Source organism: Symphalangus syndactylus, chromosome 20 (genome assembly GCF_028878055.3).
Source record: "Symphalangus syndactylus isolate Jambi chromosome 20, NHGRI_mSymSyn1-v2.1_pri, whole genome shotgun sequence".
In the NCBI taxonomy this organism is placed as follows: Eukaryota; Metazoa; Chordata; class Mammalia; order Primates; family Hylobatidae; genus Symphalangus; species Symphalangus syndactylus.
The window spans coordinates 55,673,398-55,699,271 of record NC_072442.2 but is presented as its reverse complement, the minus strand read 5'-3'; the positions used below and the strand labels follow the sequence as shown (position 1 = coordinate 55,699,271).

Genomic DNA, 25,874 nt, shown 5'->3' with positions numbered 1-25,874 from the left:
ATTCAATAATTTTTATTCCAGATACTGTATTGTTAAGTTTTAATGTCTCTACTTGGTTTCTTTTTATGTGTTCTCTTTTGCTGCTGAGATTTCCTATTTTTTGTCCATTTCTTTTACTTCATTGAACCTAGTTGGAAATAACTATTTTAAAGTATTTGTCTGATAATTTCAACATCTGACTCATCTCAAGGTTTGCATCTGTTCATTGTTTTTTCCATTTAGAATTGGTCACATTTCCTAGTTTTTTGTGTTAGAGTATTTTCTATTGTATTCTGGACATTGTGAGCCTTACGTTATATAGACTCCGAGTTCTGTTGCGGTCCTCTGGAAAACACAGTTTTTATTTTAGCAGATGATTAATCCAAGTGGATTCTAACTTTAAGCTCTCTCTTGTCAATGTATACAGAGAAAATGGAATATCCATGAGAAGGTGTCTGAATTTCCAAAGATAGAATGTGTTTGGAGGAGAGGGGCAATGGGAAGGAGAACATTGTAAATACTGCCCTCAGAAGTTAATATTATTTAATTTTTACTATTACTTGTATATGATTCATATAATCTATTCATGCTATAGATATATAATATTGGGAGCATACTTACATTTATTTATAATATATAATTTTGACAATTTTACAGTGTTTTAATTTTTCCAAGAAAAGCACAACTCCAATAGTCCTTCTTTGAATGCCCAGGAGAATTCCAGATTCTCATAATACTACCACTTATCAAAATGTCATTACATGTGCCAGACATTCTGCTAAGCAATGTGCATACATTGTTTTATCAAACTTTATAGCACCACCACCAGGTAGGCATTGTTTTTATTTACAAATGAGGAAACTGAGGGTCAGAGAGGTTAAGCAACTTGCTCAGGGATACACAGTTATTAAGGGTGTAAAGATGAGATGTGAACCTAGGTGGGACTCTGTCTCCCCTTTTGATGTTACTGGTTGCCACCCAAGTGGAATTAGATGATATTTATCTCACAAATGACAGAGTGTGGAGAGAGAGAGCATGGCACTGCAAAAACAACATTCACTTCAAAGAGGAGACAAGTATTCTAATTCTAGTTTGGGACAGACTTACTGCAACACCTTGTAACCTTCTCAGCTTCTCTCCTTCTTCTTCCACTGTGTCTATAACAGAAATTAAAATGTACTTCATAATAATTTTCAGAACTCTTTTAGAAATAAAATGAGACGATCTATGAATGTGTGATGAAAATATAATGATTGTAATGATATTTAGCCCAACTCACAAACTAACACTCCCTTTTCTAAGTTTTACAGTTAAGACTTCAACAAAGAAGGACACAGGAACAACTGGCTAACCAAGGCATAATACCACGTGAGTACCTGCATCTCTTAATTACTGATATATATAGGGCCACACCATTTGGGAGCTGGAAAGGGCCTCAGAGGTCATTTAGTTTAAGCCAATGCATTGGTCTCCCAAGATCTTCAAAGCATTGGTGTCAGCAGAAATCCCAGACCTTGGATGCTTTGCCCCGACTGCTACCTACTCACCTGCAAGGGGCTCCTTTTAATGATGCTGGTTATTCTTAAAATTCCAATGCAGTGGATTTGTTCTCAGAGTAAACACAATTCATTATGGGCACCCCCAACTCATCTACGTTTAAAATTGGATATAATTAATATTCTTTCCAGAAGAATCAATTACATCATCTTTTTCTCACCTCCTGAATTTCAGTTCTGTTTGGGGTATTGGAGTCCACAAGTAATTGAATATTGGTCAAGTATTTCCTTTCTAGAAGGTGGAGTGGTAATATCATTTTAGCATAAATGATATAATGTTGAATTACTGGCCATGAACTGGGTAAAAGAAGAAGGATTATTATATCTTTTAGAAGATATATTTTAAATTTTCTACCAGTTCAGCAATGAAAGCTAACTCTTGGTTATCTGTGGAAATAGAGAAAAGGGTACCCTGGATGAATAAGTCATGGGTGAAGCTGCTCTAGATCATAGATTCTAACTTCCTCTCCAACAAAATTTAAAAATCAAGATCTATAATGACTTATGTAGAAATTCAGGTGTCTGTAAAATGCTGTTGTGACTGTTACTTCAGAGTTCAGTATACAACAAGCAGAAGTTTGCCCTTGAAAAATTGTAGTGTAGTTAGTTGTACTGAAGCCCTATGTATAGCCCTATATAGTGTAGTTAGTTATATTAGTTAGGAAAAATGTTGTGTAGTTAGTTATATTGAAGCGCTATGACCCATGGCTAAACATTGAAAGTTTAGTCTTTGTTTCAGAGCCAGAACAGAACTAAGAATTTTTCAGGCCTCTTGTTTTGTAATTCAAAAGTAATCCTTTGTTCATGGCTAAGCTCTACAAATAGTAAACAGTATGTGACCTTAAAGTGGGACAACTCTTTTAGAGGTTTGTGAAGTACAAAAGAAACAGCTCACTCTGCGATTTCAAGGCCGTTTAAGCAACGTTGACAACTATGCTGAGGAAGCAACGGAGCAAGTCTATGTGTGGCCTGTTTTATCTTAGCCTTTCCTTGGAGGTGCTAAAGACAGGAAGAAACTAAAGGTCTGTGGATGTCAGATCAGGTCAAGACAATTTCACTCAGAGCTGATAATCTATCCCTTCACTGATGTTTCCTTCTCTTTAATTCTGGAAAGGCAAATGGAGCAGATGGACCCACGACCTTTCCGTAAGCCCAAGTCTTACACATCTGATTTAAAGTTTGACTCGTGCTTAAATACTCTGGGCCTGGGTCTTGCGGCTGGCATTTGGCTGAGAATAAATATTTTTGGAGGGATACAGGGTTAAATCTGAAAATTAGTAAAAACGCCCAATGAAGATGGTAATTAACCCTAGCATACATTCTAAAATACCACCTATCATGTAAGTTATATAAATCAAATGTTCATTTGTTTAGTAGAGTCCAATGAAGATATAATATTTTGTTCTCCAAGAATTCCAGAATCAAATAATATGCATATTAACAAAATACTGTTTAACAGAAATTTTGCATCATTAGTCCATGGCATCATTAAGATAATTTCTAGAAAAAAATCCTACAAATCATGAAATAATAAAGCATTTTAAAATCACACACTATGATGAAGGTTTTCCCCAATCTTTCAGCTACCTCCTCTCAACTAGGCTTTCCAAGAGTGTAGAGTCTGCTGTGGAAAAGTGTCCAAGTCACAGCAGGTGCACACTGCAAGCCCTGCCTGTACAGACCTTTTCTACTTAGCTCTTCTCAGGAAGCTAGAGAGGATGCATCTCTTCACCTGCTGACGGTTAGCCTCTTCAGCCCCATCAGAGATTAAACGTGCAATCTGCATGCATTTTAGCAGAGCAGTGTGTTTCCTATGGCACCTAAGGAAACATGTCTAAATGCAAATGATTGGGAGAAGGAAAGAGGAACCAAGGGCCTCAGGATATTTTCAATTCAATATAATTCAACAAATTGTATTATAAACCAGGCTATGTACAGGGGACTGCGCCAGGCACTTTAGGGACAACAATAATAAGCAAGATGGTCCCTCAGAGAGAGTCAAGATATTAAGGGGAAGCTGATAAAAAACACACAGAAGCAGGCCAGGCATGGTGACTCAAGCTTGTAATCCCAGCACTTTGGGAGGCCGAGGCGGGCAGATCATGAGGTCAGGAGATTGAGACCATCCTGGCTAACATGGTAAAACCCCGTCTCTACTAAAAATACAAAAAAAAAAAAAATTAGCCAGGTGTGGTGGCGGGCACCTGTAGTCCCAGCTACTTGGGCGGCTGAGGCAGGAGAATGGCGTGAACCCAGGAGGCGGAGCTTGCAGTGAGCAGAGATCACGCCACTGCACTCCAGCCTGGGCGACAGAGCGAGACTCCATCTCAAAATAAATAAATAAATAAATAAATAAATAAAAATAAAAAAAGCACACAGAAGCATAATCCAGTGTGCAACTCATTACCTTACACAAGAAGACTTTATTTTTTCATTCTATTATTTAAGTTTTTTGAAACAGAAAGTAAAAGAAAAGGAGAAAGGAAAGGAGGAAGGAAGAAAAGTTAATCATCCTCAGAGCCTACCTAATTATGTGATTTTCTAATTTTTTAATTGTTACATCTTATGCACTATATATATGTGTGTGTGTGTGTGTGTGTATATATATATATATATATATATATATGCACTGGCTGAGGCAGTGTCAAGGATCTCTGCCCCATTTACTGGGCCTCTCCTTGTCCCTTCCAGAAGCCATCTGATAATTCTCTCTGCAGTGCTGGTTCTCTTCAGAATAGAGTTTGAAAACTCCTGACCTATCCAAATCCCTGTTTGTCTTTAATGTTCGTGAAACTGAGGTTGAAGAGGCCTAAGAGGTTTTTCAGATGTCCCGAAGCCTACATCTAATGTGGTCTCATTTTCTACAGTTTGATTGATGAGAATGTAAATGCATGCCAGATAAAATTATTCATAAAATCTCACTTTATTTATAAAATTTGAAATAGTTGCAATCTTTTTAAACATGTCATAAATTGTCAAAACTCAAAGCTGATGGCTAAGTGAACTGTTAATTGTCCTTATCAAATAGAAATACTTTTTTTGGGGGGGGGAGGGGGACAGAGTCTCACTCTGTCACCCAGGCTGGAGTGCAATAGCGTGATCTTGGCTCACTGCAACCTCCGTCTCCCAGGTTTACGCCATTCTCCTGCCTCAGCCTCCTGAGTAGCTGGGACTACAGGCACATGCCACCATGCCCAGCTAGTTTTTTTATTTTTAGTAGAGATGGTGTTTCACCGCGTTGGCCAGGATTGTCTCGAAGTCCTGACCTCGTGATCCACCCAGCTCGGTCTCCCAAAGTGCTGGGATTACAGGCATGAGCCACCGCGCCTGGCCAGCAATACTATTTCTAACTGGTCAACAGAAGCACCTGCCACCAATTAGTCTTGAGTTTTACATGAGGTTAAATCTTCAGGGCTTATCCACTGGATAACATGCAACCCTCTCCTATTGTGGAGGAGCTGAGGCCAGAACCTGTGTCTCCTGATCCCTGCCTGGGCTCCTTTTCTCAAACGTTCAAAATGAATCACTTCGCCTTTAAAAACACTTATATATATTGCTATCATAAGGCATTTTATGGCCAAAAACTTCAGTTAGAACTTAGAAAATTTACAAAGTGTATTGTGTGAAAATGCCAAAGATAAACCAATGATTTAAATGCAATGGCTTCAGGTTCTACATCATAATCTATGCTTCGCCATGATGAGCATTGAATGAAAGGTTTCAGTGACTTGGCTGTATGACAGGTCTCCCTTCAATTGCATTCCAAATTGATAATTAAATTATGAGGCTCCTCCCCCATTGACTCTAATGAGGTGAATCGTGTAATTCTAGTAAAACTAATCCAAATGGATTGAAATTTTCTTCCTTCCCTTTTCCTGGGCATGCATCCTGCAGGTTTTGAGGTTGCTGCTGAGTAATAAACAGTGGTTAGCAACCAGCAACAAATTATTTTTTATAATCCCCGTGAATCACTTCTCTTAAACATTCACATTGTTCTTATGTGTGGGCATTATGAGTTTAGGCTAATTTCCCCCTTTACGTGCTTTGAATGAATTTAAAGGCACCATCTCTTGACTTTTAGTCAAGACAGGCAGGGTTCTGAGGCCAGCACAGAATCACTGGAACAACTTTAAACAGTGGGTAAAGGGTTCTCAGACCAGGTGCATTTACAGTGGCAGTTGTGAAATTCACATTTTCAAAATTGTCATGAAACCTTAATAAAATAGTCTCTCAAAGTTAACTTAGAAATATTACTTAAAGGACTTATTGTTTAGATTTATCTCCAAAATCTCACTTCTAAATCTCAATATGGAGATTTCAAATGGCCTACTTTGCCATCATCAACCAGGATTCATAGGAAATGGTTTCACTGTACCACTCTCTTGGACTCAGGGTTGCAAGAGAACATCAAGGTTCTCTACATTCTCGTGGCATTAGGACAGAGAGTCCACCTCCTTCTCTAGACCTATTGGACCTGTTCATCATTTCTTATGCAAATTTTCTCTCCTGCAATTCTTCTCCCTGGGTATCACTCTCCTGGGTAAAATTTTAAATAACACCATTTTATTCCAACCATTTCAGAAGACTTAGTGTGGAAAGATGACCAGCCATGTAAATCAGACTCAATAAACTGGTCATAGAGCATTTCAGTAAATATTTATTAATCCTCTGCTGTGAGAAAGGCTCTGGGGAACACACACACAGAAGTCGGACTCAACTTCTGTTTCAAAGTGCTTCCAGTCTAGGAGGGGCCCCAAACCACCCCCATTTAATCATCCCATTTAATAATTTTGGACAACTTCACACCACTACATGAGAATGCCTATCCAGGAAGATTGAAGGAAAGATCACTTTTTCCTCTCCCTCTCCCTGCCCCTTTTACTAAAGTGAATCTATGGTGTTTAACCCAGGGGAGAGATGAAAGAAGGTTTAATTTATTCTCCTGGAATACAGAAGATGAGATTAGAGAGCTAAAGTGGATTTGAGAGGACACGGGGCCCAGAGAGGCTACTACGTGTCCACAGAGTCTCAGAGAAAGCCCCTGCTGGCCAGAATGAAATGTCTGGGCAGCTTGGTTTCATGATCTGATCAATGTAAATGAATTTAAAGATACAATGAGCTGTCTATGAATGGTGCTGCCTTTATTTTTTTTGCAGACTAATCCAAGCTACAGCAGCCACATACTTACTGCAAAACCTTGGTAAATCCCTGAATTTTATGGTACTTCTGAATAGCAAGAGGAATGACCGGGGCAATTCCCGCACCCATATCACATGCAGCTTCACGATAGTTTTGAGAAGTTGACTGGACAAAGTCTCTCTTCCTTTTCTCAGTGCATTCATTTGACTTGGCTTTTCCCCCACAGCACCCTACCACACACTGTCGGCTGTCTGAGCAGTACACGGCGCAAGGGAATTAATCTGTCTGCCTCTTCCCTTCTTTCTAACATCTCAAATTCAGAGATAGAAAAAGGTGCCCTGGATTTTCATGTCAATCCCATTTGGGTCAAAAATCTTACTTTCCTTCTTTTCCCCCATCTCTCCTTCAATTTTCCATTTCTCTGTTCCTTAGAAACTAGAAAACTAGTAATTACAGGCACACTTCGAATTTGTCTTTGTACCCTCCTTCTGAGAAATTCCAAAGTGTTCACAGATGTTGCATCAAATTCTGCAAGTGTGCTAGCCAGGTCTTGAACATTACAAAGCTACATTGGGAAAATGCACTGTTTTCAGACTGTTAAGACTATTATTGGGGTAACAGACCCTTAGGACTATCATTGGAGTACTGAACTAGCAATTTATTTCCAAGCATAAAAGAAAATATAGTCTCCAAAGCATTATCATTATCATAAAAAAAAGTTCTCATGACCCAATTTGTCTTTAAAAGCAAGACAGAGAGAAGACAAACATGAATAGGCCCATTTTTATAAGTGAGAAACTGAGAGCACAGGAAAACTCTCAGGCTTACTCAACGTTATACCAAAAGTAGATGGCAGAGCAAGAACAGAGCTCAAATGGATCGTTTCCAAATATTTAGTCACCCAGGACTTCTTTAATTCTACCCATCACTGCCATAGGTCTTATGTTTAAAATAGTGTTGTCTTCCCTGTCCACCTAAAGAATCCTACATACATTAATTATTAATCCATGCATCTTTTAAATCGTTAATTTTATGTTTTTAAGTTAAGCTTCTAATTAATGGTATATAAATTTACCAGCTAGTGCTTGTTGATGAGAACAACCATAACTAAACCAAGTTGCTATGATTCCAGGCAGGAGCAATGAAAAGTGACAGCTTTATTAGTCTAAGCAGCCTTTCTCTGGACAGACATACTCTTTCTCTTCAGCTTTTTGAAATGCTGAAAATCAGTCCTGGTCATTCATTGCTCCCTTTTTGAAGTCCTAGGTTCCCAACACCCCTAGATCAAGATCCACTGGACTTAGAAATCCCATCACAGCGGTTCTGAAGCTTTTGCATCAGAATCACCCAGAAGGCTTGTTAAAACACAGATTCCTGGGTTCTACTGGCAGAGTTTCTAATTCTGTGGGGCTAGGTTGGGGCCCAGGAATTGGGATTTCTTCTTTTCTTTTTTCTTTTTTTTTTTTTTTGAGACAGAGTCTCACTCTGTCACCCAGGCTGGAGTGCAGTGGCGCGATCTTGGCCCACTGCAACCTCTGCCGCCCGGGTTCCGGCTAATTTTTGTATTTTTAGAAGACAAAGGTTTCACCATCTTGGCCAGGCTGGTCTTGAACTCCTGACCTCGTGATCCACCTGCCTCGGCCTCCCAAAGTGCTGGGATTACAGGTGTGAGCCACCACACCCGGCCAAGAATTAGAATTTCTAACATGTTCCCAATTGCTGAAGATGCTGGTCCGGAGGCTACACTTTGAGAACGCTGCACTCGTTGCTGCCCCACATCTCTGGCTCTTTAATTCTTCCTCTTGGTCCTCTTAGTAGCAATGGATCTGGTATTGCTCCAAGCCTGCAGCTGAATGGTCCCATTAAGAGAAGTCAGGGTCTGCACCAGGCACAGCCCAACATCAGGTACAGCCCTGCTTATGCTGCTGGAGTTGCCCAACTCCAGGGACCCTACCCTGTACTGAGGAGTGAGGCCCCTGCCTTCAGTGAGTTCTCTGTGGTTCCACGACCTGTTTTCTCCTTTTTCTGGGATCCTGCTGGAGGCACGAGTTTACAGTGGAGAGCAGAGGACTGCAGGAAGACTGTTCTTATCTCGGGATCTTTTTTTCTAAGTTCTAAGTCAGCAAATGTTTATATGCTCGGCTGACCCAAATTAGCGATAGCTTTGGGGACAGAAATAGGAATAGCCCGCAACAAAACTCTGAGGCAAGAACACAAATTCCCTTGTGAGGAGCCATTAATCTTCCTCCAGGGAGAATGAGATAGATGTGTGGCTGATTGAATTTACAACAGTATTTTAATTCAAAATCACATGGACTTTTTTTTAAAATTTAGAATCCAAATTCCTTTTTAATCCTAAATGTCAAAGTTCTTTAAATACAAAATGTTGCCATTTGATACTCCCCAGGCTGGCAGCAGAAGTGGCTTTTTATGTATTTTCCAAAAACCCAACTGAGAGGTGGGGGGCACCATTGCTTTTGTTGGCCTTCATGGGAGGTGGCTAAAACCCACGGTCTCTGAAGTCACTGAGAAGGCAAACCTCAACCCCAGGCCCATGGCAGGATAGTTTTCCATGGTGTGACCTCAAGCCAGTGCCCCATATAACACCCCTTAACCTCTGAGGAGAAGAGCATACGGTAAAATGCAGCATGTGAACCTCTCTGGCTTTCTTCCCAAGTCCTTGCTAAATGGAGATAGTTTCTTCCACCCTGTGGCAGAAGGTTCCAGAAGACCTTTGTGCTCCTGGCATCAGAGAACTGGACCGTGTGAATCATCTCACAGGGGAGTTATTAACACCACGAAGTGATGAATTATAGTTCTATGAAGCTGAGATACCGGAAATACAGTGTTTCTTAGAACAATTAATAAGCTTTGCTAATGAGAATTGAACAGCCTCAGAGACATGAGAACCCGTTAAATTCCTCCTAAATCCCAAGCCCAGTTAAAACCAATTGTGTTTGGAATGTCAGCGATATCCCAAGATCTATTCATGCTATTCCTTTCAGGGAGTTTCTAGAGGAAAAGGGCATGTTATTCTTTTTAACCACTTAATAAGGCCACACGAAGATCCATTCCTTTTCTGGGTTATGTAAGTAATTAAACTACACCAATATACAATACCTAACTAAATGATTACCAGGAGATAGGACAGAGGTAAAGACCTGTTGATACAGATTGTGTAGATCCACAATGGCCCGCTGGACTTCAAGCAGACTTTGTATCATAATCTGGCTGCTTAGGGGAAAAGGGAGTTGCTTTGCAGAACTCCCTCGACATAAATTCCACCTGCGATCAAACACAGGAAAAGGCAAGCCTTATTAAGGATGATGACTAGACCCAACTCAAAGAAAATGCATGAGCAACACAGGACAGCTGCACGTTAATTTCTCAGAATCAGTGAGTTGGGAGAAATGGGAGAAAACGGTCCTCTAAAAAGGGAGGTTTTGCAGAGAAGCTCATTTTAAGAGTAAAAAGCAGAAAGCAAAGATAATTGAAAAACAGTTTCTAGATCAATGGTATTCAAGAAGTATGTTCATTTTTTTTTTTCTATAAGAAGGGAAGTCTCTTAATCTTTGGTCAAAGTGAGAAGGATGCCTGTCAACTATTTTTGGCACAAGGAAGCCAGATGGGGCAATTCTGCATGTTCCTTCAGCCAACATCGTTAATGTTGGGGTGAAAAGGGAGATTATTATAGAGAGCGTGACCTATTAACTCCCCAAGCAGCATCCTTGAAGAGGATACTAGGGCTAACTACCATTATGGTAGCCGTCATGACTACAACTATGTCTGCTTGATCTCCAGCAAACCTTGCTGAAAACTATGTTCAGATTCAGCATGGTCTTAAGGGTTGAATGAGGCATGTGCACACACACACACACACACACACACACATTCCGATCTGGTCAGAAACCTAATTTTTGTGCTGGCCAAGATTTGGAAGAATATTTCATCACCTGCAGCTTACAGTAGACCACTGTTCTAGTAACATTGGAACTGGATCATGTGATTCCTCAAGTTGTCCAGACATGCAATTCAGGGGAAAAAAATCAATGCAAGTCTGTAACTGCTAATCAACCTCATCACTTATCATAAAAAGTGATTGTTTGTGGCTCCTGATTAAGATCGTTCTAGATTAGGAAAATCAAGGCAAAATGTAGAATTTTGCAAAATGATGTTCTACTTCTTTGCTCAAAGGAGTTTATTAAATCCCCATAAGAGGTGCTATGAAGGGTGACGAGGAGGAGGTCATGGGAAGAGAGTGAAGGCTGGCATTCCGTCCAGGTTGTTCACGGCTGCCGTGTGTTCTGTATGACTGACCAGTGCCTGTGTCTACTGGTTGTTAACATTTTACATATCACACCTTGAAAGAGGTTAGAGTTGTCACAGGACCTATGCTCCTAGCCCTAACTGATCTTGGGCAAGTCAGTCAATTTCTGTGGACCTCAGTTTCCCCATTCTGTTCACGGTTGGAGTTAACTTCCCTGTCTCCAAGGTTCCTTCCAGCCCTCAAAGTTTGATTCTCTGCTTCTCACTCAACACACTTGGTTGCATGTTCCTGACCTACCAGCCACACACTTTATCCAGAGTACAGTCCCTTCCTCCAAAGCACCACCCCACCCCACAGACACAGACCACAGTCATCCCCCGAGCTTTGTGCACTCTAGGGCACAGCAAAGTCAAAGAGGGTGTTAGTTACCCAAGTCTACACCTCTCCCTCAAACCAGAAGGTTATTTCTGTTTTCAGTTTTCCACCACCCCTTCTATTTCCTCTGGAACTTGGAATGCCCTGCCTCCATCACTTCTCTTCTTGTTGCACATCCTGCCTCTGCTACTCCCCCTGTTTGAGGCTTCGATTCCACTTCCTCTGTCTCCTACGGCTTCAGGGCCGCTGGTGTCCCCCAGGCCTGTCCTCTCTCATTGCTTGTGGCCTAATAAAGGCAATCACCTCCCTACTGTGCATAGCTCAGCAAGCACACCAGCAAACTCTGCGATACTGACCAATGCCCTTAATCTAGCCTCCACTCACGTTTTTGTGTTTCTGTTTCAGCACTGAAACGTCCAGCTGAATTCCATGAGCAAAGAAAATATTTGGATAGTGACAAGGTAACTTTTGCAAATTTCTTGACCCAAGCTTAGACTATAGCTTATGAATCTCTGAATGCTAACCCTTGGCGGATGTGTGTAGAATTCCTACAACAAACTCAATCAATTTGCCAGTCCCCTGCCCTCATACCATATGGAATCTTACTCCTATTAACCGGTAACTATAGAAATAGGATCAACTATATTAGCTTTGAAACTCCTATTTTTTAGCTTTTTAAAAAAATGTCCCCAATTTTTCTAATGTTGGAAGAAATTACAGTAGGGATGCACTAGAGTCAAAAACACTTTAGAGAAGGAAGTGGAGTCAGCTTTCAAGCTGCCTTACCTTTTATTACTGTCATTTCTTAACAACAATCAGATTTTTAAAAATCCAATTCAAGGGTAAGGCATGGTTTATGCATACAGAACTTATTTGTAGCTACTTAAAGGCAAAAGTTATTTTGTTTTTTTCCCTTCTTTTTTTGTAACATGTGAGGGTGAGATTTGGCGTATATTCTGTACCTTCATAACAAATCTCTGCAACCTGAATTTGTCAATAATATATTAATAAATACTATTTAGCAAGTATTACCACTTTGAGTGAGAAGGAAAGGCAAAGAGAGTATCTGCCTGCTGGTGTTTCCTTACCTGAGAGCACTAGCCTTGCAGCTTGTCTGTGGGTAGAGAGGAAGAGGAGGGATTTGCAACTCTTCAAAGTAGCTCACAAGTGGCTGTGATTCCTACTACCTGGAGAATAACAAAGAACAGCAGGCTCTTATCAGAACTGGAGTGATTCCCAGACCCCTCTCAGGGGGCCACTGGGAGATCCACTATAGTGAGATAAAAACCCAGAACTAGATATCAGAAACCTGGGGTCCAGTGTTGGCCCTCCCACAGCCTGCAACAGCCCTACCGACAGCCCCATCAAGAAGATAATGAGACTGGGTAAATAACCTGTCTCTTCATGCCTGCCTGACTCCTGCTGGGTCTGAATCTGTAGGCTTTACATTTTCACAGGTCCTAAAAGAGAAGTCAGGCGAATAACGGGAAAGAGGCATACGTTGTCATGTTATATTAGATGGATTTAGGAAATGTTTTAGCTCTGATGTTGGTTAATTTTGTGAATGTTTTCAGAGGAAATGGAGGCTAGATGATTTGGCTCACATCTGTCCCAGCACTTTGGGAGGCTGAGGCGGGCAGATTGCTTGAGTCCAGGAGTTCAAGACCAGCCTAGGAAACATGGTGAAACCCTGTCTCTACTAAAAATTAAAAATTAAAAAAAAATTAGCTGGGTTTGGTGATGCACGCCTGTAGTCCCAGCTACTCATGGGACTAAGGCAGGAGGATCACTTCTGCCCAGGAGGTCAAGGTTGCAGTGAGCTTCGATTGTGCCACTGCATTCCATTCCAGCCTGGATGACAGAGACCCTGTCTCAAAAAAAAAAAAAAAAAAAAAAGGCAATGGAATAAGATCGGTTATAATACAAGCAGCCTAGTATCCTGTTATAGTAACATGTTATTAACATGTACCAACCTTCCTGTCCCTGAACCCTGAAAGAGCTTTAGGTTTGTAGCCCTGATGTGGACCCAAGCTCTTTACCTTCTTTTCTTATTTTCCCATCTAAAAATTACTTGAGGGGTCTTCGTAAATGTTCCTTCATCAAAATGTGGGACACCAAGAATATTTTCATGTTTCATTTATTATTTTAAAAGATTATTTTCTCCTGTGAGATAAATTGAGTTTTTTTAAAAGGTAAAACTAGGTGATTCTCCTTGTTTGGGTTCTACAGGCTAAAAATTCCCTGAAGCGCAAAGCCAGAAACAGGTGCAGCAGTGCCGACTTGGTTAATATGCACATACTCCAAGGTAAGGCTGCAAGAAATCAGACACCAAGAGATGCTGCAGAATGGTAGGCCGTTTTCCCAGAGTTACTTGTCTCTGTACAGTTGCTAAGCCCTCTTAAAAATCTCCCTTGCCATTACAAAGTGGTAGTTTCAAGTAATCATCTAAGCCTTCTAGGCCACGTAGATAACCAAGTTGGGAAGCCATAAAATGGTTAAGCGGGTTAGAGACTTGGGCTCTCATCTCAGCTGTGTGATCTCCTAACTCTAAGGCCTGGGCAAATCACATAACTTCTAGGAGTGCATGGAACACGTCCAACATGTGCTGACAATTATTACTAATCTGGATCATCACTCACTTTGGAAGAGGATCACAGTTCCCTTGCTGCCTCTGTATTCTCCAGGTAATTGATTGTCCTTTGCTGATGCCTTTACCTTCTGGTATGCAGGGAATACAATCTGACGAAATTAGTGCTGATCAAAGTAGCCCTAGTTCTGCCTTAGGGTGCCAGCTCTGTGCTGGGGTATGTGAGACAAGGCAAACAAACAACTAACTGGTCCCCATATTCTGACATCTGGATGCAGGAGGAGCAGCTTCTACTCCTGCCTCATAAGTTGCCTTCCCTGAGACAGAATCCCCGAGACCATTGGTGCCCACCCTAAAAGAGGTCCAGCCCCTAATTTGACAGTTACCTGTGAGATATTTGTTCCTTGAACACACACTGTATTGGGTGTCTGCTAGGAGTTGGCTGCTCTGCCAGGCCAGTGGGTTCAACGATGAATAAGCCACAGGTTTGTGCCCTCAAAGGATCTCACAGTATAACAGAGGACATGAGAATCACATTTACAATCCAGCATGAAAAGAAAGGAAATGCCTGGTGTGGTGGGTGTATGGAAGAGGATCAGAGAAAAGAGCCATCGGAATCAGAATGGACAGGGGAGGAGTGAGGAAATGGGCTGGAATGTGAGGGCTGAGCCAGATAGAAAAAGATGGAAGGGTGTCGCAGTCTGAGGGAACAGCCTGCACAAGGCCTGAATGCTTTCTCTAGAATGTGGATTTCCTTCCAAGACTGAACACTAGCTTTAAAGCGCACGAAAGGCTCTGAAATATCCTGGAAATTGTGAACCTTGGTTCTTTGATTGACATCATTTGTTATTTATTCTGGCTTTCCAAGACAGATCCTTTTTCAACCCTAAAGTAGGTGGGATATTTTAAGATGGAGAACTGTTTTCAGGGTAGGGAAGAGAAAGAGGCCAACGCTGAACTCAAGGGAAGGCTGTGTGGGATGGGAGGCTTTGGTCTGCATGAGGCAGCCAAAGGATGCCAGGTGTCTGGAAAACAGAGAAAAAAGTCCCTCAAAGGGAGGTGACAGAATTCTTACCTCCTTTGCAATGGTGTCTACAAGCCTAGAAGCAGCTGCTATGTCAGCACAAAAATCACAGCTGCACAAAAATCCAAACGATGTCATTTCAAATGACATACAGACCTTTCAGGCCAGGTGTGGTGGCTCACGCCTGTAATCCCAGTACTTTGGGAGGCTGAGGCGGGCAAATCATTTGAGGTCAGGAATTCAAGACCAGCCTGGCTAACATCGTGAAACCCCATCTCTACTAAAAATACAAAAACTTAGCCGGGTGTGGTGGTGGGCGCTTGTAGTCCCAGCTACTCAGGAGGCTGAAGCAGGAGATTTGCTTGAACCTGAGAAGCAGAGGTTACAGTGAGCCGAGATCGCGCCACTGCACCCCAGCCTGGACGACAGACGGAGACTCTGTCTCAAAAAAAAAAAAAAAAAAAAAAGACATACAGACTTTTCAATGATCAAGTTAACAAATAAAAATAAATATCATGTGTGGCAAGAGTTACATGCGTTCCCATACACTGCTGGTGGGAGTGCAATTGGATCAACTTTTCGGGAGGGCAATTTGGTAACCTGTATCAGACTCCATAAAAATGTGCCCACCCTTTAGCTCATAATATAATGTCTAGTTATAATAGCCCATAATATAATGTTTAGTATTTTATTCAAAGAAAATCATCAGACAAAGATTTCTCTCACAATGATGTTTATCGTGGAATTACTTTAGATGGTGAAAAATAGTGAAATGTCTAACAATAGAGGATTGGCTGAATAAACTATGGATCAACCATACAACTGAATGCTAATACAAGAGTTTTTAAGAAATTATTTTTAAGCCGGCTACAGTGGCTCACGCCTGTAATCCTAGCATTTTGGGAGGCCGAGGCGGGCGGATCACCTGAGGTCAGGAGTTTGAGACCAGCCTGGCCAACACGATGAAACCCCGTGTGTACTAAAAATACAAAAAAAAATTAGCCAGGCGTGGTGGCACGCGCCTGTAATCCCAGCTACTCGGGAGGCCGAGGCAGGAGAATCGCTTGAACCCGGGAGGCGGAGGTTGCAGTGAGCCGAGATCGTGCCATTGCACTCCCACCTGGGTGACAAGAGTGAGACTCAGTCTCAAAAAAAAAAAAAAACTAGGCAGCTAGAAAGGGTAAAAGAATTCTCGGTGGAATTTTCCTTTAATAAAAAGCAGCCCCAAACCATTTCTTCTCTGACAGAAAGCAGTCTGAAATAGATATGCAAACTAGGAGCTTTTATATGTAAATATCGGCAGCTGTACCTGGAAGCCAGGAACATAGAAAATGGCGTCTCCCGCTCTTTTCCTTGTCATCACGTTTACCAGTGTCATGGCAGCCTCCAGGTACCACATGTACAGGGATCATGGCCGCCTCCAAGTGGAGGCCGTATTTGCATAATAAAAGACTGGAGTGGGAGGGCCAGTCTTTTCACGGGCTATGTAAATGACACAACTGGTCAAACCAATCCCCTGGGCTCTATGTAAATCAATCACCGCCTCCTCAAGCCTCTGTACAAAATCGATTCCTCTCTGCTACAAACCGGAGACCCTTCTTGGGCGATCCGCTTTCTCAGCATGAGGAAGGTTTTTCTCTCTCTCTTCTTTTTCTACTAAACCTTCCGCTCCTAAACCCATTCCTCATGTGTATCCGTGTCCTGAATTCTTTCTCGACCATGACAAAGAACCAGGGTATGTACCCGAGACAACAGACCCGTTTCAATACCATAGAGCTACTGCAAATAAGGCTTTCGAAGAGTAATTTAATGAGAAAAGGTTTGCAAGACAATGTTTATCGAAAAGAGCAAAAATCAAAACTATATTTGCTGCCAAATTCTGGGAAAAAAATTATATACTTATTATATACTTAAACTATATTCATTGTCAGATTCTGGGAAGAAAAACATAAACCTACCAATCAATATAAATAAGTAAGAAAGACACACAGGTTTTAAAAATAGGTGGCACTGGCCGGGCGCGGTGGCTCACGCCTGTAATCCCAGCACTTTGGGAGGCTGAGGCGGGCGGATCACAAGGTCAGGAGATCAAGACCATCCTGGCTAACACGGTGAAACCCCGTCTCTACTAAAAATACAAACAATTAGCTGGGCGTGGTGGCGGGCGCCTGTAGTCCCAGCTACTCGGGAGGCTGAGGCAGGAGAATGGCGTGAACCCGGGAGGCGGAGCTGGCAGTGAGCCGAGATGGCGCCACTGCACTCCAGCCTGGGCGACAGAGCAAGACTGTCTCAAAAAAAAAAAAAAGAAAAATAGGTGACACTAAGTGGGGATTTTCCTGAAGCCTTCGTTTTTTTTTTGCACACTTTTTATTTTTTAGCATTTTTCACATTTATGACAGTGAGTACACAGTAATGCTGTAATCAAAAAACATATGAAATGTTATTTCTTCCATCATTATGGTCTTGAACTAAAATATCAGGGTGTGAACTGCACCGACCCCCAGTTCAATTGCATGTCTCTGGTGCCTCCCATGGGGTCCTCTTTTGTCAACAGAAATTGGGAATTAGCTTCTTGGAGCATAAAAGATCTGCTAGATACAAAATGACTCCTGCTGCCCAGGAGTTTATTGCCCAGTTTCAGAAGCAACAAGATGAAGGGTTTGTCCTTGTAACTGCTAGAGGCAGTCAAAGCGAAAGAGATCTGTAAGAACAGGAAGAGTTAGGAAAGCCTTATGCTGGGACCCAAAAGTACGATGTTGGTAGTGGGGAGTGGGGAAGAAGTTCAAGGTGGGGAAAGGAAATAAGCCAAGGTGCAAAGGTGAATGCAGCAAGACATAGAAGACAGAAGGATAAGGACTAGGCTCTCTGGAATGGTAGATTTGGGCTGGAGAGCCACAGGTCATGACAGGAGGTAAATTAAATTTGTAGCAGTCTTGAAGAACTGGACTGAGAGACGTGGATGGTGGGAAGCATCTTGTATGGAGGCACCAGAAGAAAAGAGGGCTTTCCGAAGATCAGTCCTGAGTAGTATTGACATTCCCTCCATTGAACGTGAAATGCTTTGAAGAGGCAGCTTCCACAGCCAAGCCTGTGGCAACCGATGAGACATCCCTAGACCTCTTCTGTATGGAGAGTTCTAGATCAGTGCCAGACACAGGGTCTGGGGTTAGCAGGTTGATAACAACAAAATAATGGGGCTAAGGGATTTGTCTGTAAATATCTCACTTTCTAGATTTATGAAGTTGAGAGTGAAGGTGCAAACTCTTATAGAATCTTAACTTACAGTTCTCCATGACAGCAATAAGTTGGCTGGATTCTCCTCTGAGTTCTTCCACAGAAATAAGTCAGGGCCCAACCTAAAAAGGAAGTTTGGTGTCAGCTGTATCGAAGTGGATTTAAGGCTCTGTACGTGACCTTTCACACCCTCCAAATGATGAGAAACTGCCTGTGGATGAATTCAACTTTTAAAAATCCCTCTGTTTAATTAAATAACTGTTTCAATGGAATTTTTTTTCTTTCGCAACTGACCTGAACATTTGACTCAGTCGGTCACAGCATTGACAAGTCCAAAATCCTTTAAAAGTCATACTAGTACTACTAATTATAACAACAGATAACATTTACTGCAGGCCTAGCCTGTGCCAGTCACTATGCAGACCAAACGTGCATCCAAGTGCCATAGCTTAGGGTCAGGCAAACAATACAGGCCCTACAGACTGGTTGCTTACAAAATCTCCAAATTGTACATTTTTTCACAAATCCTCGCAAAGCAAGCTTCTCTAACTTTTCCATGTGCCTCTCGATTTGCCTTTATTTGGAAGTGTCTAGGCTTTGGTGCTAATCCCTGTAAAGTGATGATGATTGCATCAAAAAATTATTAGGATGATAGAGCACAGTGTGACACAATCTTTTGTAACCACAAGCCAAAAAACAGAGAGAGAGAGAGAGAGACATCAAATTCTAGAACTGATCCTTTTCATTTCAACCCTTTAGCTTCCACTGCAGAGAGGTCCATTCCAACTGCTCAGATGAAGCTGAAAAGAGCCCGACTCGCCGATGATCTCAATGAAAAAATTGCTCTACGACCAGGGCCACTGGAGCTGGTGGAAAAAAACATTCTTCCTGTGGATTCTGCTGTGAAAGAGGCCATAAAAGGTAGTTAGAACAAACGGCATGTCTCTCCTTGGTGCTCTTGAGATCTGAGGGCAGCCCGGAGCTCTGACATACTAGGATCTTTGGGGATGAGGGCCTCTCACCTGACAAGAGCCATACCATGGGTTGTTAGTCCAGTTAATTCTCCATAACCAGGGATCCTGGGCATTTGTTGCAATCCCCATTCTTGTACACCCCAAGGCCAAGTCAACACAGGGTAATTTTGCTCTAGTCAGGCAAGTTGAGAACCTGACCAGGTGTAATCCTCAAAACATCTCCCCTATAAGGCGTCCGTTACTTAGGAGTCACAGTCATGGTCCTGTTTAGCCTTCCTTGTTTAAAGAGAGGTAGACTGTATCAGCGGAAAGAGCACTGGCCCCAGACTAGAAAACCCGGACCCTAGGTCCAGTTGCCCAAGTCACTTCACCTTGAGATGGAGGTGACAGTACTCACCCTACCCAGCTCACAGGCTCCTGGGAGCGAAGTTCACGGTAAACAATGCATGTTAAAAACTCTGACAGCTCTCACTTGCTCCACGAAGTCAAAGGACAAATACTCAAAAAGGAGACACAAATATTGATTCTGTTATAAACTGTATAAAATCATTTTGTAGACTTTTTGAACAACTGATACTAGGTGGACCCAAACAGCCTGCCAGTACTGAATTCACTCATAGAGGCTTTTGGTGGAACCCAGGAAAACTATGGTAACAGGGAGAAAGGGGAGCTTAATGCCCCTACAGACACACTTAGCTTTCTCCAGCTATGCCCGTAATCCGCTCTGAGAACTATTGGTAGATATTAATACGCAGTGTATATTTAAATGTTTTGACACATTGTCAAAAAGTATGTGTAAGAGCATTTTATCCAAAACTAAGTTTATTATAAAACTTGTCATCAAGTTTATTCACATTCTAAAATCTTGCTCTCACCCTGTGATTCAGAGGCCACATGAATTTTGCCTTTGGAACTGGTAAATATGAAAATATCAACTCCAGGAGAGGCAATATACTTGTCTGTCAATGCCTACTTAAATATCCCGCTGTGATTTTCTCTCTCCTCTACTCTCTCCCTCCCCACTAAATATCTGGGGCCTTTGAACTTGGCCCTGAGTATTCAAGAGTGCACTGCCACCATCTTTACTCTGATAAGCTCTTGGGCAGGTAAAAATCTCCATCGGGCATCTCTTATTGTTTCTTAAAACATTCTGTTCTGTTTATTTATTTATTTTTCTTTTGTTGGGTGCATGTAAATTTATGATTTATTTTTACATGCTAGGCAAAAGGTCTCCTTTCAATTTGCATTCTTTGGTTTCTAGTAGGTGATATTTTTCCTTGTGATTACGTATCATTGGCAATACATGGCTTTTTCTCTTCTTTCGTGCTGAGCATGTTCTCGCTTTACTGCTTTGTGTATGCTATTTATATAGGGGAAAAATGCTAATCCTCCATCTGTTACAGGTATTTCACATCCTTTTACCAGTTTGTCCTTCACTTTTTATTTTTTTATATAGTCAATTTTACCTATAGCAGCTCCTAATTAATCAATAGTCAAATCTGCTCATCTTTTTCATTATATTTTCTGAATTTATTTTTATTGAAAATATTTCCTAACTTAAAAATATAGAGTTTATTCACCTAGACTGCCTTGTAATATCTATATACTTTTATTTTTACATTTAAATCCTTAGTATGTCTGAAACTATTGAAGTGGTTGGTTTAAGAGAGAGGTCTAATTTTTTTGTTTATCACAATTTTATGATCTATTTTACAATTTGTGTTTATATCTGTCTTCACAAGTTTCTTTACATTTGTCTGATTTTTCTAATGTTTCATGGCTACTCTTGCAAGTATATTTTAAGTGAAAATTAGAATCAATTTTTTGTGTCAACTTCAATTCCATTGCAATTTTGCTTAGGATTGCACTGAATTTATATGTTAATTTCTGGTGAATTCATATGTTTAAAATATATAATTTTATAAATTCTTCCATAGTATCTATCTCCACTTATTCAAGTCTTTTTTTATTTCCCTTTGCAAAGTTTGTTGTTTTTAAGTTTTAAAGTCATATTGATTATTGCTGATATATGGTAAACCTATTAATTGTGCACATTTATTTTATAACTGGGCAGTGTCAAAGATCTTAATAGTTCCAATAGTTTCTCAGTTTATCTTAAGTTGTCTAGGTCTAAGGGAATGGAAATTTGTTTTCTGCTTCATTTTTATTTTCTGCCTTGGTTCACTGGCTGGTACTTGAAAGGCAACATCATGATTAGCATATTATAGAATTAATATAATTTCTAAAAATCTATGTAGTATGTTAATAAAATAAATTACATATAATGTTTATGTATTTTATTTATGAATATAGTATATATTATTTATGCATTATATACACTTTATATAAATTATATATTATAAAGTATACTATACTATATTATACAAACCAAATAATATATATCTTATATAAAATATCTATATCATATAGATATTTATCTTATATATAAAGCTATATGTATGAATTATATAAAGCACATGTTTATATTATACAATAAATAATGTTAATATATAATTTAATAACTATTGATATATTACATAGCAGAATACTATTATTATTGATACCTTGCCAGTGCCTCAAAAGTAATATTGTATTATATTTATTATATTATATCAGTTTTGCCTTATGTTTTATATCATGTTATAATGTCTTATATTGATGATTACATACATTTTTGTTTTGTTTCTCTCTTAAATGGGGATTTTTCTAGTCACTCACATCTGTATATGATGTAGCCTTTGGTATAGGATAGATATTCTAAGGAAGTATTTCTCTATTCCTGTCCCACTAAGAGTAGTTTGCAATACAGATGTTGAGTTTTTTAAAATGCTTTCAAAGCAGATCAAAAGATGATGAAGTGGCTTTTCTTCTTTGACCAAATAATGTGATATTGCTACCTTTCCTATTCTTCCTTGAATTTCTAGGGGAAAACAATCTCTCATAAATTTGGTTCTAGAAATTGCTAGTATTTTATTTGGGATTTTGCATCTATTTCGTTATTAGTTGGGATAATGCTGGCTGGGGAACAAACCACCAAACTTCATCAGCTTAACAAGAAAGGTGTATTTCTTGCTTGGAAAGAGTTCAGAGAGGCTTTTGCTCCATGAAAAGCCTCCTTCAGTCTTGTTGCGCCATCATTCCCCACAGCGAGGGTGGCACTTTTTCTTAAGGGAGCAGATAATAAATGCTTGAGACTGCCCCTGTCACTACTCAACTCTGATGTTGTAGCAGGAAGGTTGCCATGGGCAGTAAGTAAACAAATAGGCATGACTATGTTCCAGTAAAACTTTATTTACAAAAACAGGCAGCAGGCACACAGGTCTTAGTTTGCCAACCTCTGCCCTAGAGCTTTGTCATTCTCTGAATGTACCCAGCAAAGGGGGAAGAAAAGATGAGAAGTTTCATCCACTTATTAAAAAAAACTCAACCTGGAACTGAACACATCACTTCCACTCACATTCCACTGTGAGAACAGTACAAATGGCTGAGAAAGGTATTCTCTGGCTGAACAGCCATTTCCAGCACTGCCTCTGTATTATGGAAGGGGGATCCTGGTTTTTGATAAGTAGCTAGTCCTGTCTGCCACAATATTCATAAATGATGCTGGTCTATGTTGTTGTTTTATATTTTTCAGATTTAAATGTCAAACCTACACATACTTCACAAAATAGTTTATAATTACCTTTTCATATTTTTTCATGTTCTGGAAGAATTTAAATATGATCACAATGATTGGTTGCTTTAAAACAGTGCTTACTAAAATCGTAGGAAACCAAGGAAATTAAGAAACCAGTACCTTTTTCAAGAGTAGTTCTTTGAGTTTTTTGCAATTTTGTCCGTAATTATTTGTCCACTCAAATTTTCTCCTTAATTTGTACAACTTACCTATTACTAAAAATTCTCACTCCCCTCCTGAATTTTAAAGTTATTGGCCTCAAGTAGTAGACAGTATTGGCTCCCAGTTGTTCTAAGTTTCTCTGAAGAATGATGAGCGCCCAGTGGAGGAAGGTAGTTGCGGGGAATTAGGATGTATAAAAAGAGAAGAGGGCTAAAATGTGGCTCCCATGCAGTAGTATTTAAGATAGAAGCAGGGAATCTGTGACTAATACACAAAAGGAATGGCTAGAGAAAGAGGCAGAAGATACAGGGTGACTTAATCCAAGAAAAATCCAAAAGTGGACAGCAGTAATGGGCAATTGAGCACCTGTTACTCATCTACGCATCAGCCTCTTTAGCAATGACCCTTTAAATGTGCCTGAGTTTTTACAGGCAAGGTGAACAGGAATATCATAAAGACAGAGGGAATTGCTTAGAGACAGCTACAGAGAGCGCATTTAGAGACAGCTATAGAGACAGCTATAGTCCTTCCAATGGCGAAGGTGACCCAGCTCACTATTCTGTGGGTCACTTCTTGTGATCGTATCTTCTCCCTTGGTTGTGGTTGCACTGTGTATCATTCTTCCAGCCTCTGTATATTTTCCCTTCCCTGTCCACGTGCCTTTGCAGATGTGTTTACATTTTCCAGCTCTATCTGCAGCTGTGTTTCTGAGTTTCTGCCAAGCTCTGAGAGGATCATTTAGTCATTGTCTCCCTCCCTCCAAACTTCATTAAGGACCAACAATTCTCCAACCCTGCAATAGAAACTCTAGAATCTAGAACCTCTCCCAACACAGGGAAGGACATTTTTGACAGAGGACTGTCCCTACCCTGGGATATTCCTTCTTACTCCCAGACATCATCCCTCTTGCAGTCAGCTGGATGAAAGCACCACGTCTCTTCCCCTCTCCTCTTGAGTACCAGTTTCCGATCCCACTCCCAGCCTGCAAGTTGACTTTCTGAATTCATAGAGTCTTACAGTTTCCAAATGGAGGGAAAAAAACAGGTTCATCACCCTAAAATGACGTTCTGTGGGGGAATAGGGGACTTGGTCCTCCTTGGGGCCGTATCTGAGAGCATGCACCTCATTGCCTATATCCCCTTCGTAGAAAACCGCTAATCAGGCCAGAACACTGAATACAGAAAGCATTGTGTTACATGGAAGCGATGATTCATGAGAACAGAAATTATATCCTGGAGTTTAGCATGGTCTTGCTCAGTTTATGAGTGGTCATTATTACTGAAATATCCGTCTGTGTTGAGACCCCTACAGGCTTACTTTTAGCTTGTTAGTTCTCTCGCTGGTCATCAGAGCATTTTCTTCCATTAACATGAACATCCCGTAGCTCCCACGAAAGTCGTATATTGTCCAAATGTCTGACTCCTGGCTTGAGTAAAACAGAACCCAAGCTGGCCTTCCCAGCTTTACCAACAGTAGAAGGGCCCAGGTTTTCAGCTCCAAAAGACAAGCATCTTCTCCTAAAGTGTTCTCACCTTTTCATGGGACTGGGCCAGGCTTCCCACCTGAGTCAGGTTTTTTTGTTGTTGTTTTTTTAAGACAGAGTTTCGCTCTTGTTGCCCAGGCTGGAGTGCAATGGCGTGATTTCAGCTCACCGCAACCTCCGCCTCCCGGGTTCAAGTGATTCTCCTGCCTCAGCCTCCCAAGTAGCTGGAATTACAGGCATCCACCACCACGCCCAGCTAATTTTGTATTTTTAGTAGAGATGGGGTTTCTCCACGTTGGTCAGGCTTGTCTCGAACTCCCCACCTCAGGTGATCCACCCACCTCAGCCTCCCAAAGTGCTGGTATTACAGGCATGAGCCACCATGCCCAGCCAGGCTTTTTAAAAAAAAAGAACCCGTGATTTAGAATATATAGCTCCATTGTCAAAACTAAATTTGTTCTTTTTATCACCATGACCCTTTCATGTAGAAAGCAATAATTCAGCCCCTCCAGGGCTGGTCCAGAAGCCACCCATTTCTATCACTTACATTTATAAAAGATCTTATGCTAGTCACTGCTCACCAATGTGCCCCACTCTCAGACTTCATAACAAAACCCTCCTATTCACTAAGAATCTAGTCATTCTTCAGAGACGCCAAAAATCTTCACCCTTTCTGATCGTTCATTTTGAAGGCAGCTAGATAATAACCATGACCCTGAGTGAGATGGTAAGGCTGTTTGCTTTTGCATAAAAAAGGAAATTTTGCTTTGGCATAACTTTCTTATGAACAAAATCTATCATTCCATCATGAGAAATAATTTCCAAAGAGTAAACGACCCTTGGGGTAAAGAAACACACTAAGGCATACATGACAAATACTTTGCTCAGGATGGTTCTGGGAAAGAGTTGGGCAAGAGAATCGGGGAGCTGGGAGTGTTGGGGCATGTGGGAGTGGCAGGAGGAAAGGGTGAGCGCTGAGAGGGAAAAGAAGTGCCTGGAGTCTGCCTCTGCCGCCCCGTGAAGTAAGCGCTTTGCCTCCGTGGAAGCCATCTCAGGCATCATTGAGAGGTGGGCAGGGCATGTCCAGGTGGGAGCTGAAGTTGGGGAGAGGCCTCTAGAAATCTGAGGGCAGCTTGAGGCTCTGGGAGGGGCTGAGGAGCATCCTATAAAAGAGAAAAGGGAGACAGGATAAAGCACTTTTTTTTTTTTTTTTTGAGATGGAGTTTTCACTCTTGTCGCCCAGGCTGGAGTGCAATGGCATGATCTCTGCTCACTGCAACCTCCGCCTCCCAGGTTCAAATGATTCTCCCACCTCAGGCTTCCAAGTAGCTGGGATTACAGGTGTGCGGCACCACACCCAGCTAATTTTTGTATTTTTAGTAGAGATGGGATTTCACCATGTTGGCCAGGCTGGTCTC

The 25,874-nt window shown here is 41.1% G+C and overlaps 1 protein-coding gene and 1 long non-coding RNA gene across 3 annotated transcripts in view; one reads left to right on the top strand and one right to left on the bottom strand.

Annotated features, from left to right (window-relative positions):
- LOC129470668 (uncharacterized) overlaps nucleotides 1-2,289 on the bottom strand; it is a 34,059-nt gene extending 31,770 nt beyond the window's left edge. Inside the window, exons 1-2 of the long non-coding RNA XR_008653273.2 lie at nucleotides 1,527-2,289; nucleotides 1,087-1,136 (exon numbers count right to left, since the gene is read on the bottom strand). This is a non-coding gene — a long non-coding RNA (uncharacterized lncRNA). The remainder of the gene's footprint in view (nucleotides 1-1,086; nucleotides 1,137-1,526) is intronic.
- The window catches only part of MYOCD (myocardin), a 130,012-nt gene that overhangs the window by 64,778 nt on the left and 39,360 nt on the right, over nucleotides 1-25,874 (top strand). The window contains exons 2-5 of one of the 2 annotated variants that reach the window (XM_063628314.1): nucleotides 1,282-1,347; nucleotides 11,722-11,777; nucleotides 13,546-13,621; nucleotides 18,921-19,082. In XM_063628314.1, the coding sequence (XP_063484384.1) occupies nucleotides 13,606-13,621; nucleotides 18,921-19,082 (178 nt within the window). In that variant the 5' untranslated portion in view covers nucleotides 1,282-1,347; nucleotides 11,722-11,777; nucleotides 13,546-13,605. Of the gene's footprint in view, nucleotides 1-1,281; nucleotides 1,348-6,691; nucleotides 6,736-11,721; nucleotides 11,778-13,545; nucleotides 13,622-18,920; nucleotides 19,083-25,874 lie in introns of those variants that run through there. The other variant, XM_063628315.1, reaches the window with a different exon arrangement.